Raw genomic sequence first — 12,917 nt, 5'->3', positions numbered from 1 at the left:
TTTCAAACATTGATAAGACCAATAACATGAAGTCTAGAGGGAAGGGAGCGGTGGATTGATCCATTTTATTCTCTTCCGTCCAATAATTATTATTATTCAATTTCACTCTCGCTACCATTCCATTAATATAACTATCACCTAATATATCTTCATCACATCATCAGATTATTGACTCCTCCATCTAACCTTATCACAATCTACTTCTAATTTCCCCTAACCCTCCACTCATGTATGGCCCAACATCTCGAGTTTCCCTACCGAATAGTATCTGGTCTCTACCACCCCATATACTCCACCATCCGACACATAAAGCGCTCCTCTCCACGTCCATCTCCCCACTCTCCAAGACTTCCCAGAATCTTGCTTTGCATCGTTCTCTCATGTAAGTATCCTCGATAGAATTCAAAAGGTCAGCTGATATTGGTAACCATGCCTGTAGAACATCGAGGGGAAGATTGGGCAATGCATCAAGTAGTGTGAGCATAAGGTATGCCTGTTCAGAGAGAGGCGTCTGACTATCTTGCTGGCTGGCGGTGTCTCTCGCATATACAGATGGTGGTAGTGGTGATGTAGGCGCATGAGTTGCACGGTGATGAAGCATTTCTAGAAGGGTCTCGGCTAACATTGGCTCCGCGGTCGACAGTGGTGTAGGCGGAGTAGTAATATGTATTAAAGACTTAAATGCGTAACGGAATTGTCTAGGCGACAGGTTGTTCGGAAAGGAATTGAAGAGAGCATCAACGTAAGTTGGGATGAATCTAGCGGTCAATTTTGTGTTCTGAGGAGCCGAAAGTACTGCAAGAACGGCGCTGTGAGCAGCCTCAAAGATTTCCAAAAAGCCGGGATGAGCTGTTGGATTGAGATAAGGGGCTGCCACACTAATGATTAAACCCTCGTTGTCAGGCGGACTAAGAATATTTGTTAAGTGCTCGCAAGTATTAAGATAAAATAGATCGTGGTTGCGCTGCAAAGGGTTATTTGGAATTTCGCCTGCTTGCGTGGGGTATATAGCTATGAGAAGCTCTCTTGATTCGAGAGGATAATTAGATAGGATGTCGAGAGAAGACAAATTAACGAAAACATATGCAGAAAAGGAATTCGAGCCAAGTCGAGACGAAATAAAGTGAATGTTTCCAAGAATGATAAGGGTTTCAGAAGCTCCTATCGGGGCAAGGCGTCTTGTCGACAGGATAGGGTCAAGCATAGTTCTTCCCATAAGACCTTGCAGAATGACAACAGTAGCAAACATAGCGCTCTTCAACACCTGCCATAAGACTGGTGCGGTTATTTGGAGTGTTTCGGGAGTTAGAAAGGCCGCCTCCTCAGATGGATCAATTTCCGACAACTTGTTCCTCTTCCAGCCTTCTAAAAGTCTACCCGAGAACGAAAGAAGATGCTCTCGAATTTCTATCGCGAGTAAAGAGTTGCTCATATTTTCGATTGCATATGCGATGAGTCTCGAAAGTGGCCCCATGGACGACAGTATTGGGCTTGATGCCTGCTTTTGTAGTTGTAAAAAAGAGGAGGATATGGACGACCAATCAAACTTATCTCCCGGTACTTGCTTGACATCCGCATCGATATTTTGTAAGAAAATACCGTCCTGATATCCCTCCAGTGCAGTTACCGACCGTACCATTATCATGACTAAAGTATCATAATTCAAACCCGCACGCACTCCGTCTGACAACAGGGGGAATGCGTGATTCAGAGCTAAGACGATAGATTCTGCTGCAAGAATCCCATCTCTCATTGGATTCTCCAGTGCTAGGTTGGCCGCCGTTACTAATGCTCGCTCGAGTGTATACCTGAGTCCGCTAGAGAGCCCATGCCTTCCTCCATTTTCCATGCCTATTAACACGCCAGCGATCACCAGAAGATGCTGCCATCTTGGCGACCTATCATCCGCGCCTTTAATCACTGATCGAGCCCAATCATCAGAACCAATCCCGCCCCCTTTCCGAGGTTGGTATGCATCGTACGGTGGATGCTCGTTATGACTTTCTACTTCATTTTTGCACACCGTAATGGCAGCAGTATTGAAGACACTGATGATTCGGAGGCATATTCGTAGGCCATCGGTATTGTTCCATATAGCAGGCGCAGTAAGAAGATGTGATGTCAGAAGACTTATGTTCAAAGGGTTCGTAAGAGTGGTAAGTAGAGAGGTCGTCGTCCCAAGGATTCTGTCCGTTTGGGCTGGGTCAGGCACGCCTTGGTATGCGCGTAACACAGTCGTAAGAAGTCTATCTGCCGGCATCTTGAACTACTCTACTTATTTCAACAGTACTTCAAATCATTGTGAGGCTCGTATTGATATATAATATCCAGATATTGAAGGTGATATGTGATGGATGATGTGTTAATGATGGAATGGTGCTTGACAGCCGAGGTATATCAATTCAGCCTTGTGTTGCGCACTTGGAGGGTTCACAAGGCTAATAAATGTTGAGTATTATTTTTACAGTCACACTGCACTTGTCACACCGCGTTAAACGACTACAGCTTCCATACATTCCGTTCCCTGATGATGGGCTTTTCGCCCCGATAAATTATGCCCCTTCTGAAGTGAGTCGCATTAGGAAATTAAAAAGAATGGTCATGCTAATTGAAGTTCGCAGTACTCGGATCGATAATCCGGCACCTCTCGACTATTCCACGCCGCCGTTTCCATCACTCTATTGGCCTCTCCATACCAAACCTGGAATTCCAAACTACCTCTACTATGCTCATGACATTTGGCGATTCACTTTACTATGGACACTCATTGTGTACGGAATCACGCACATTGCTGTAGCTGCTTGTGCCGTTGTAATGCAACTGGGAAAAGGGAAAAACGCCTGGCAATATGCTTGGATTATACCACTGGTGTACGCTGCAATAGGTGGAATTGAAGCCTTGCTGGCGGGAAGTCTAGTTGGATTGATGTGGGTATTGTCTCGCAATTTGCAGAGAAGCTTCCTCTTTTTTGCTAATTTGGTCCCTCCTAGACTCGGTGCCATTTACAATGCAGGATATTTTCAGATGTCAACATGGATTCCGTTCATATGGGCATTGATCAATGTTTTAGTCTTGATTATATCTTCTTTCTCAATACAGGGTGGTCTATGAGGCACCAGATATTTCAATGATGCATACTTCTTTTGCAAGATGAAAGTAATTATGAGCTGGAGCTCTATCCATCTCTGAGCAATCAAGACTTGAGATTTGGATCTGGTTCTTTTGGCTCGATCTTTTTAATGATTTTCGCTGGATTACCAGCTACGACATGGAAATCTGGAACATCTTTCGTCACGACACTTCCAGCACCCATGGTACAACCTCGACCGATGGTTACTCCAGGGCAAACTGTAACGTTGCCTCCGAACCACTGGGAAAGTGTTAGCATCGATGATACCTATTAAGAGTACACATGGATTGAGTTGATGAACAACATTGATATCGCGTCAAACATTTGTAGAAATACGTACGCAGTCTTCTCCAATTGTTATGGGTGCCCCAAGCTCCGGGCCATGAACACCATTGCGAAGGAAAGGATCTAATGGATGCATGGCAGCATAGAACGAACAACTTGGCCCAATTAGAGTACGAGCTCCTATCGTGATCAGACAGGTATCGAGAAATACGCAGTTAAAGTTGATGTAGACTCCTTTGCCAATCCTGTGGAGGATTAGTACTTCCTCAGAATGTGGTTTCACAGTTTGCGGCCTACCTCAGGTTGGTTCCATAGTCTACATTGATAGGGCCATCAATATATGGTTCATCTCTTAGGACATAGAAGTCTTCTTCATCTGTGGCTCCCACTTGAGGAAGAGGAGTCTTGTCATTGATGATACTGGTATCGTTAGGTTTTGCACTACCACTCAGCTAGAAATGAATGCTTACTCTCTCCACATCTCTACCAGCTTTCGCCTTGAGGCATCACCGGCGTTGTTGAATCTTTTGCAAGCCCAATGACATCTTATAGAAGATCAATTATCAGCTGTACTCGGGGAAGAGACTCTGTTCAATGGAGTATCTGATGGCTGATTTATTCCTGTCTTTCTCTTACCTGTTTCGCTTTTCAGTGAGGTTTGGTACGAATGCATGATAGAGCTCCCCGTTCAGCATCTTGGATTCATTTTCAACAGGGTCAACGGCCTCCATGATTAGATTATGATGTGGAAGTGTAGTGTTAATAGGTAGTCAAAGGGTATTCAATTAATGGAATATTTGGGTCAGAGATGAAATCTGTCAAAGTTGGATCTTAAGTGAGCAAGCAAATCATGTCTTAGCTCTCTTACTGCCGAGCCTCTATATTCACCTAAACCAAGAGCTCCACTTTGCCTGACAGTTGGAAAGCGTTTCCAGCACTTCTTCGTATGCGGACTCGATGAATACCTTAGTAATCATCTACTTACGAGCTTCGGTCCTCGGAAAGATACGAGATCATGGTGGGGGTGGCCAGAAGAGGGGGCTTAACTCTTTCATAGGAAAGGGGAATAGGTACCCGAGTGCCTGGGTAGGCAATGAGCTTAACTTGGAGAGTCTGTATGTATATATTTACTTTGCAGTATGATGAATCGTGACCAAGTACCAAGGTACACATAACTCATGAACATAACTCAAGCATCCAATTCTCTACTGAATATGTAATGAACATTACCTAGTTACGTGCCTAGGTAGATGACATCTGAGAAATATCTAGAGCTATTTGAGCGGTCAGTAAACCTAGGTAGTGAGACTATGTTGTACGGAATGTTGTCACATGCTTCTTTGTTAAACCGACTAGGAAGTACCAATGGATATCGAGGTTTCCAAAAATCTTTAGGAAAAAGGTAACAATCCCCCCTCGAAATTCCCTCTCATTCTTCACCAAGGACAATATGAAGAAACCGTTATGAAGGTCATGTACGAATAAAGGGAATCGTATTTGATTGTCCCCATTTCTTATAATTTTTCGTGATTTCGTTTCTGTTTAGTTATCGATACTGGATCTCCGTGCTTATATATTACTTAACCCAGCCTGAAATATATTGAATTAACCACCAAGCTTCAAGCTTCTGACTCCAAGCTTCCATTGCACTCATTTGATTGTTTGCGACTAGTATCTTTGTGATTATTGCTATCATAATCATGTCTACAGATGATACGACTAATGCCATTCGTGGATCAGCGTCAGCGGATAGCTCCCCCGAACAATTGAGGAGCACAGCGAGCACAGCGAGCACACCCGGCGCAACTCGTCGACGTCCATGGGATGTAATACAGAACGGCGGCGTTGCCCCTCGAGCGCGAGTCGGACCCAATCGAGAACAACTCGCAGAGATACCTAGCATCGACGAAGCCATCACTCAATTCGAGAAGCAATTCTTTCCCGGCCAACCTAAATCTCTATCGGGAATCGCATTGCGATCTTTCCTCGTTGGTATCGTCCTTACGATTTCCATGTTCGCTACCTTCTACCTCTTCTTCGTTACCGATTCGATATTCTGGCGCATCCCCTTCTTCATCTCCTCTCTCGCAATCTTCCATTTCCTCGAGTTTTGGACCACAGCGAGATACAATACCCCCGAAGCATCTATTTCCTCCTTCCTTTTCAGCGGCAACGGTTCCGCATATAACATTGCGCATAGCGCTGCCGTCACAGAATTTCTCATCACCAATACATTTTTCCCCAATGGATCCTCATACAGAATCTTTGGCCTACAGGTCCCCCCCTCCATATCCTTGTTTAGTTCCCGAACCCAAAATATCATTCTCGTTCTCGGTCTCATTCTCATAATCCTAGGCCAAACGATCCGATCAGTAGCCATGGTGCAGGCTGGCAGGAGCTTTAATCACATTGTTCAATTCACTCGATCGCGTACTCATACACTTGTTACAACTGGTTTATATGCATGGTTGCGCCATCCCTCGTATTTTGGATTCTTTTGGTGGGGATTGGGTACACAAATGGTCTTGGGAAATTTCTATTGTTTCTGGGGATATACGCTTGTTTTGTGGATGTTTTTCCATAGGAGAATTAAGGGGGAAGAGGCTTTGCTGATCAAGTTCTTTGGGGATGAGTATGTGCAGTATCGGCAGGTCTCATGGGTGGGAATTCCTTTCATCTAGATTTACAGTGTAATGCATGCAAATCTTGAAATTTATTCATGGTCATGTTGGATGTGAACGATAGGTTTTATGCTCAGAAACGTATGGGATGGTAGTATATCAATGTTTGAAGGGTTTCCTGTCTTTTGCGTCACTTGCCGATCGCGTTCAGAAATAATGGAAAGTGGGCGAATCCATCGATCTTGCAAGGGAAGACTTGAACGATTTTTACGGCTTGCATCGACTGGGTAGTTATAAGGGAATGTTCACCACTGATATTTTGGGATAAAAGTTCTGTACAATATCAATGATAGCCAAGCATTGTGGCTTCTCTATTTTTGTGTCTAATTGCTACAGGAAGTGTAGTAGTTACATATGCTGGGAGCCGCCAAGCTCATAAATTTTTCAATTCTACTTGTATCTAAAGACTGAATGAAGTAAGGTGCTGTTAAAACAATCGACATTTCTGTGATCTGGACTGCCATTATTTGACCTGCTTGCTAACACTCCCGTATTTAGCTTGCCACGCGAAAAAGTAAAGTAATGCAGCAAGGGGTTGTCCAACCAGGGTGAAAGATACCCAAAAGATACAGTTTCCAATGATCTTCCCATTTATGCCGTTCATTTTTTCTAATGGCGTCGTGATAGCAATGAGTGGTAGCTGTGCCATCATGCCTATAAATGCAACGCCTAAAGATTGTTAGCGGATAACAGCACAAAATCACACGGTGAGCCTACCAATCATGTTGTGTGTCGGTACGCCCACCATCAATTCATGTAGAATGGCGGAGAATGTAAATACCGCAACACTCGCTGAGTATGGACTCCAGCCCCTGCCTACGAGGGGCGAGAAAACGTGTCGTTTCATGAATTGATAAACAGGCTTGTTCCAAGTTCTCCAATATGTTCCCACGCTGGGCGAGTTCCACCAATCATCATAGAAGTTCCTATCCCCAAATGTTGTGACTTCTGCAAGAACGTTCAAAAAAGATTGGAATAACGCGAAGAATCCTGCTAGCCATATGACCAGAGATATCGTAGACAGCTTCATCAACCGTTCGAGGATTGAAGGAAGATCTAGAGATGCCATCTTATCCAAGGAGTTTTGAAGGACAGGGGCTGCGTATTGTGCGCTAGCAACCCATATGAAAATGCTCAGACCAAAAACTTCTGCCAACCTCTTACCTACAAAAACCCATCTAATCTTGTTTGTCCGAGGATATACGGGTTGGTAAACCAATGTTGGAACCCACCAAAAGTATGTCAGGTTATTCAGCGTGATATTCTGTGGGTAGGGACATTTGTTGTATATTTCTGGCAGTGCATCTTCCTCTTTACTAGAGGGGTGGAGATAAGCATGTCGAAGATCGCGGCAGGTGAATGCATAACTATACGTTTTCAACCAAACAATGATTGCGTGTGCCTCGGTTATTGTGCCTATTAGAGGGTGATGTATGAAGAAGTAAACAATTATGGATGTGATGAGTAAACAGAGCGTGATGTTCAGTCCATGTATCCAAGCTATTACTTTCCAAGTTGAATGGAACTTCTCATGTTCGGCCTGGGTAGCAATATAGCTACCGCCTGGTGTGGCAGTTCCAGCTCTCTTTTTGCTTCCCCTTAGTGATGCTCTAGCTTGTTGCGCGGCAGCGAGTTCGACAACGTAGGCGACAAAAAGATGGCATGGAATTATAAAGTACAGAGCAGCTCCTAGTATGAGATCTTGTCTGCGATAATCGTGACATCTTAAACATATCAAAACTCCATACTATCGAGAATTGTTAGCTGCATTCGATGAAACCAGGGTTTGATTGTGAAAGCCAAGCTAAAGATCATAACATCGGCGTTGTCAAAATAAGCAGAGAATCAAGGCATTCGGACAAAACTTCGTGACCCCTCTTTTCCCTCTTAAGCCCCCAATTCTTCCTTCAACTGAGAACAATATATGACTGGGAGGAGATATACCTTTCGAATATTTTCCAACATCAATCGCAGATTTGAGATCAGTAAAACAAGCACCATCAAATTTCTAAATCCAAGAAAGCTGGGTGCGGCATCGCTTTCATGGCTAAGACATGATGTTCGAGGTTTAGAATGAACAGCAGCGACATGTCTATACTTCTTTTGTGTATACTTTCGAAGTGAATCGGATGTATGTTGCTGTGTGAGCGGTTTTGGGAAATCCGCGATGCTGATGTTGGCCCTCTCCTTTCCGTGTGCACCATTGACATGTGAAAGAGTAGATGATCGCCTGATGGTTGGAGAAATATCGGCCACACTCTCCGTCCCAGTCACTGTGACATTTTCAGAGGTCATCATTGCGAAGATCGCATAGAGCCGTGTGTGATTTCGAGCTGCTAGTATTTGCACATGTACCGAGTGATGAATGTATCTCTGGAATGATTGATAAACAATGTTCCACGAGAACGAGGGGAGATACCAAGGAGAAAGCACAAGGATGAACAAGCAATATGCGCAATCACCCGATAACTTGACAAGAAAAGAAGCTGTGAAAATTGGAGAATCAATTGATCAATGGACGTGTAATGAAAGAAAAAGCGTTTGAACATTTACCGTGGACAATTATTGTAGCCGTAATGAAAGTAAATTCCTCACTGGCCAAACCCCTCCCGCGGTCAATTATTGGCTGAGAATGAGTGACAACAGACCAAAGACCGTCGAGTAGCGGCGCAAACTTAATTGATATGCGAGTAGCGGTCTTGTAAAAGCGTAGGAAGGTCGAAAATTGGGTATTCATCTAGATCTTCCAATTGTTGTCAAGAATTAACAATGGCAAACTGAGTCTTTGAGGATTGGGACGGACGGGATCTCAAGGAGAGTCAAGCACAAGGCGTGATATGGTGAAAATACCATACCGAGAGAAATGGCAATGGCAATGGCATTCCAAGTATGCTCATAAGCATTGCCCTTATCGCCCAAGTGGAATGAACCTTGGAAACCATCAGCTTATCAGTCTGATTACTAAGCACCCTCATCGATAAATCATTGTTCCGTTCCGTGTCATCGCGAATCCTTGTTCAATCAAAGGTCAAAGTCGCGACCATTTTCTGAAAGCATGACCTCTCTGACTTGGCTTGATTTATTCACCTAGTCTTCGAAAGTTCCAAACACATGATCCCGAGTCAAACTCAACGGGTCTCGCCGAAGAAGAAAGTAGTCGTTTGATCAAATCTTACTGAAGGAAATGATGCACTGATCAAAATGTCATACGAACCTCGAGAGTATGGAGGTGGACGGGATCGAGAAAGGGAAGGAAGAGGAAGAGGACGACGAGATGATGGAGGACAGGAAGAGGGGGGTGGTGAAAGGGACTTCGTGAGAGGGAGAGGTCGTCGTAAGTATAATACTTCGAGTTTTCAATTTGTCGACCAGGGCAAGCTTGAAAGCTCATCCATATTTTTACGTTTCTTGGAAGGTCTTAATTGACTAATTCTATATAGGTCCCGTCACGGATTATAGCTCTACTATGGTTCATTGGATGCGTAATCGTCAGCCAAGGTATAAAGGTGGTTACCAAGGTGAAATGGAAAGACCCAGTCCAAGTTATATGATAGATGTGAGTATTCTGAAACTAGTCGCATAGGTAATTTTGACGCTTTCGATCTAATCATCCATAGATGTTACCACCGCTGGCAAGAATTCATAATGCAGCAGATTCGGTTCCAGGAAGACATTTACATTCGTCACTTAATAAAATCAAACACCCTGTGAATGTGGTAAGATGGACACCAGAAGGTCGACGATTACTCACAGCCTCTAGTAGTGGAGAATTTACTCTATGGAATGGCGCAGGTTTCAATTTCGAGACAATCATGCAAGCACATGATGTTGCTATTCGCGCTTTGTCTTACTCTCATAGTGATGACTGGTTGATATCAGCTGATCATGATGGAGTGATCAAATACTGGCAACCGAATTTCAACAATGTCAAAGTCATTCAAGGACATGATGACCCTATAAGAGATCTTGCTTTTAGTCCAAACGACTCAAAGTTTGTCACGGCCTCCGATGACTCTAAGCTAAAGATTTTCGATTTTGCTGGCGGTGTTGAGGAATCCATTCTCTCTGGGCATGGATGGGACGCGAAGAGTGTTGACTGGCATCCGACTAAGGGATTACTCGTTTCTGGATCAAAAGATCATCTTGTCAAGTTATGGGATCCGCGCAGTGGCCGATGTCTGACGACTCTCCATGGACATAAGAACACAATCACAAAAACCGTTTTTGAACCAGTACGAGGCCACTGCTTAGCCACTTCAGCTCGAGACCAAACCGCACGAGTATTCGACTTGCGAATGATGCGTGATGTATGCTTGCTCAAAGGCCATGATAAAGATATTTCTACCCTAGCATGGCATCCAATTCACCCTTCACTTTTGAGCACTGGTGGTGCTGATGGCTCTCTTTTCCACTACCTACTAGATGAACCAAACAATCCTGCTGGAACGGAACCTTCCATAGCTCCTTACGATAGTCCAGACCCAACTACTACACCAGCTCAAACCATCTATCCAGCTCATAAATTAACCTACGCTCATGAATTCGCTATCTGGTCACTTGATTGGCATCCTCTCGGTCATATCTTAGCATCAGGTTCCAATGATCGAATCACTCGATTCTGGACACGTGTACGTCCTGGTGATACAGATACATTCAAAGACCGCTATCACATTGGTGACTCAGCTGCTGAGGCGCAAGGAACCTATGATCGTCGTGGCGGGCGACGCCAACGTCAAGAGGAAGAAGATCAAGAAGCGGAAGATGAAATGGAAGGATTAGTCGATCAGAAAATGCCTGCAAAGGTACCCGGTTTTGCCACAGGAATACCTGGTCTGCCATTACCTGGTATGGGAATTATCCCTGGTATGAATCGTGTTCCTCCACCTCCACCTCCACCTATGCTTAGCGGAGGTAATATGCTACCTCCACCCTTACCTGGAAATATAGATGCCAATACCTTGGCAATTATGATGAAGGCTGGCTTGCCTCCTCCAGGGGTAACGGGCATGCCACCCCCACCACCAATGCTCCCACCAAACTTTCAACTCCCACCTGGCTTCGTTGTTCCTCCACCTCCTCCTGGTATGCCAATTCCAGGTCTAGATAATACAGATCTATCAAGTAATGGCGGAATTAGAAAGCGAGGACCGTTGCCAAGTCAAGAAGAAAGTTTACAAGCGATGCAAAGACAGGGAAAATTCAGACAAGCACGATAGTGAGTATTTGATATTGGGGGAGCGAAACTCGGACTGTATACCAGAATATAGCATTTTCGGGCGGAATGAAGCATGGGGCGTTTGGGCGAATTGTAACGTAGTCTTATTGAGAATCCTTGAATTGTCTCTATTCACACGTGCGCACCTGCAAGAACAAGTAGATGTTTTTCTTGTCAAAGTTTGAATCTGGTTGGTGATGCAATTGAAGGGTATTAATGCTATGGTAGATGAATAGCAACACAAATTCGAAAAAAAAAAAAACTATCTTTAGAAAAAGCAAACGCCAAGCTATGCAATCCCACCAGAAATGCTCGCCGATGCTGTATATATGCTGTGTATATGCTGTAAACCCCCGCCCACTATATGCTAAATCTAAGAAGTGTGCCTTGGACTCGTCCTCCTTGGTGCGCTATCCTTTGCAAATGCCTTCTGTCTATCCGAGTAATCTTTAATAACTAACGCACACATCATGTCATCACACAGTCTCTTCCTCCTCTGAGCCGGCAACTTCGTCATAAATTCCAACCCACTAGCCCTCTCCACCATCTCAACAGGTACCTCAAAATCCGTCAATGGCTTCTCATTCGGTATTCTCGCGTTAGGTAACACAAATGCGCCGACTGCTACTGGGCCTGCTGTAGTACCATCTTCCGCAAAGATAACCTTGTAGAAATGTGTCGGTACAGCAATATTTGGTGGATTTCCAATAACCTCATAAGTAACCCTCCATTTCCCATCTGCTGGATCCCGCTTCGGTAAATACAAAGGTCCGGTAACGATTCTCACACTTGGATATCGAGTCGTAAGTCTGCGACAAAAGTCCTCAAAATGCGCCCAGTAATCACGGTTGAATCCTTCTCCTACTTGCGGACACATGTTTGTGAGAAAAAAGGTATCGTTCATGGCTTCTTGACTCCATTTTGCGTCTGCGGCGGGGACTTGGTGTCCGCGATCGTAACCAGAACGCACATAGTCCTTCAATTTACCGCGGAATTTTTCGGGGACAGAGGGGTCTTCGACGAAGTAGGAATGCTTGCGATCGCCATTGTGAGTTGCAAGTGAGGCCGGAGTTATATGTTCTGCAACCCAAGAAGGATTTCGGAGTCTTCGATCGAATGAGGATATTAATGCATTTCTCGTCGCTAGATCTGCGACGGGTCCTGGAAATCCGTACTGGAAAAGACCTGCGGGGTCGACTGGTGCTATGACATCTTTGATCATGGATTGACCGATAGGGAGAGGTATTGGCGCGTGCGCGGAAGAAGTAGAGGATGCGGTGACTGCTGTTGAGCTTGCAGCTGCTTGGATTTTCTTTTCAGATCGTGTGGAATACATGGCGGCGGTTAGACCGGCGCCTGTGGCTGCAGAAACGCCTGCTATAATTGCTAAGGTGGTTTTGGACATGACAGAGAGAATCGAGCTTGACGAGAGCTCGTACCGACTGGGAGAGGAGGATTATTTATGGGATTTATTTTGGGGGTGATGGAAAAATGTGTGAGTCTATGATCACGATGTCGATATTTCCGCGTGAGCTTTTATTTTATTTTAGAACGAGGTTTTGTGTTGATGTCAGTTGAACTTTCCTAACGTGTCTCGGAAAACTGT

General features: G+C 44.5%; 7 protein-coding genes across 7 annotated transcripts; 3 read left to right on the top strand and 4 right to left on the bottom strand.

The window, feature by feature from the left end:
- Positions 1–190: 190 nt before the first annotated feature.
- On the bottom strand, positions 191–2,260 carry EAF01_008613 (uncharacterized protein; the record flags this gene model as incomplete). The annotated part of the gene is made up of 1 exon (XM_038916869.1): positions 191–2,260. The coding sequence occupies one exon, from the start codon at positions 2,258–2,260 to the stop codon at positions 191–193; it is 2,070 nt and encodes a 689-aa protein (XP_038767263.1).
- Positions 2,261–2,468: 208 nt separating this feature from the next.
- Positions 2,469–3,156, top strand: EAF01_008612 (uncharacterized protein). The gene is made up of 3 exons (XM_038916868.1): positions 2,469–2,568; positions 2,622–2,927; positions 2,991–3,156. Exons 1-3 carry the CDS (start codon positions 2,555–2,557, stop codon positions 3,109–3,111), a joined length of 441 nt encoding a protein of 146 aa, XP_038767262.1. The 5' UTR covers positions 2,469–2,554; the 3' UTR covers positions 3,112–3,156.
- A 37-nt stretch (positions 3,157–3,193) lies between these two features.
- EAF01_008611 (uncharacterized protein) lies at positions 3,194–4,146 on the bottom strand (the record flags this gene model as incomplete). Its single annotated transcript, XM_038916867.1, has 5 exons — positions 3,194–3,370; positions 3,471–3,660; positions 3,713–3,835; positions 3,886–3,960; positions 4,052–4,146. The coding sequence occupies 5 exons, from the start codon at positions 4,144–4,146 to the stop codon at positions 3,194–3,196; spliced, it is 660 nt and encodes a 219-aa protein (XP_038767261.1).
- A 969-nt stretch (positions 4,147–5,115) lies between these two features.
- On the top strand, positions 5,116–6,096 carry EAF01_008610 (uncharacterized protein; the record flags this gene model as incomplete). Its single annotated transcript, XM_038916866.1, has 1 exon — positions 5,116–6,096. The coding sequence occupies one exon, from the start codon at positions 5,116–5,118 to the stop codon at positions 6,094–6,096; it is 981 nt and encodes a 326-aa protein (XP_038767260.1).
- Positions 6,097–6,559: 463 nt separating this feature from the next.
- Positions 6,560–8,394, bottom strand: EAF01_008609 (uncharacterized protein; the record flags this gene model as incomplete). The annotated part of the gene is made up of 3 exons (XM_038916865.1): positions 6,560–6,765; positions 6,814–7,843; positions 8,041–8,394. The coding sequence occupies 3 exons, from the start codon at positions 8,392–8,394 to the stop codon at positions 6,560–6,562; spliced, it is 1,590 nt and encodes a 529-aa protein (XP_038767259.1).
- Positions 8,395–9,136: 742 nt separating this feature from the next.
- On the top strand, positions 9,137–11,390 carry EAF01_008608 (uncharacterized protein). Its single transcript, XM_038916864.1, has 3 exons — positions 9,137–9,430; positions 9,537–9,652; positions 9,714–11,390. Exons 1-3 carry the CDS (start codon positions 9,298–9,300, stop codon positions 11,310–11,312), a joined length of 1,848 nt encoding a protein of 615 aa, XP_038767258.1. The 5' UTR covers positions 9,137–9,297; the 3' UTR covers positions 11,313–11,390.
- A 294-nt stretch (positions 11,391–11,684) lies between these two features.
- EAF01_008607 (uncharacterized protein) lies at positions 11,685–12,716 on the bottom strand (the record flags this gene model as incomplete). Its single annotated transcript, XM_038916863.1, has 1 exon — positions 11,685–12,716. One exon carries the CDS (start codon positions 12,714–12,716, stop codon positions 11,685–11,687), a length of 1,032 nt encoding a protein of 343 aa, XP_038767257.1.
- Positions 12,717–12,917: the final 201 nt, after the last annotated feature.

This window comes from Botrytis porri, assembly GCF_014898465.1.
Source record: "Botrytis porri strain MUCL 3234 chromosome Unknown BPOR_012, whole genome shotgun sequence".
In the NCBI taxonomy this organism is placed as follows: domain Eukaryota; kingdom Fungi; phylum Ascomycota; class Leotiomycetes; order Helotiales; family Sclerotiniaceae; genus Botrytis; species Botrytis porri.
The sequence above is the reverse complement of the archived record's forward strand: the minus strand, read 5'-3'. Positions and strand labels throughout refer to the sequence as shown.

Excerpts from the sequence above, each read along its gene's own strand:
- EAF01_008612 (XM_038916868.1), top strand. Across the intron at positions 2,928-2,990 it reads GGAAGTCTAGTTGGATTGAT|ACTCGGTGCCATTTACAATG; the intron begins GTGGGTATTGTC and ends GGTCCCTCCTAG.
- EAF01_008608 (XM_038916864.1), top strand. The coding sequence starts at position 9,298 with ATGTCATACGAACCTCGAGAGTATGGAGGTGGACGGGATCGAGAAAGG. Across the intron at positions 9,431-9,536 it reads CGTGAGAGGGAGAGGTCGTC|GTCCCGTCACGGATTATAGC; the intron begins GTAAGTATAATA and ends AATTCTATATAG. Across the intron at positions 9,653-9,713 it reads GTCCAAGTTATATGATAGAT|ATGTTACCACCGCTGGCAAG; the intron begins GTGAGTATTCTG and ends AATCATCCATAG.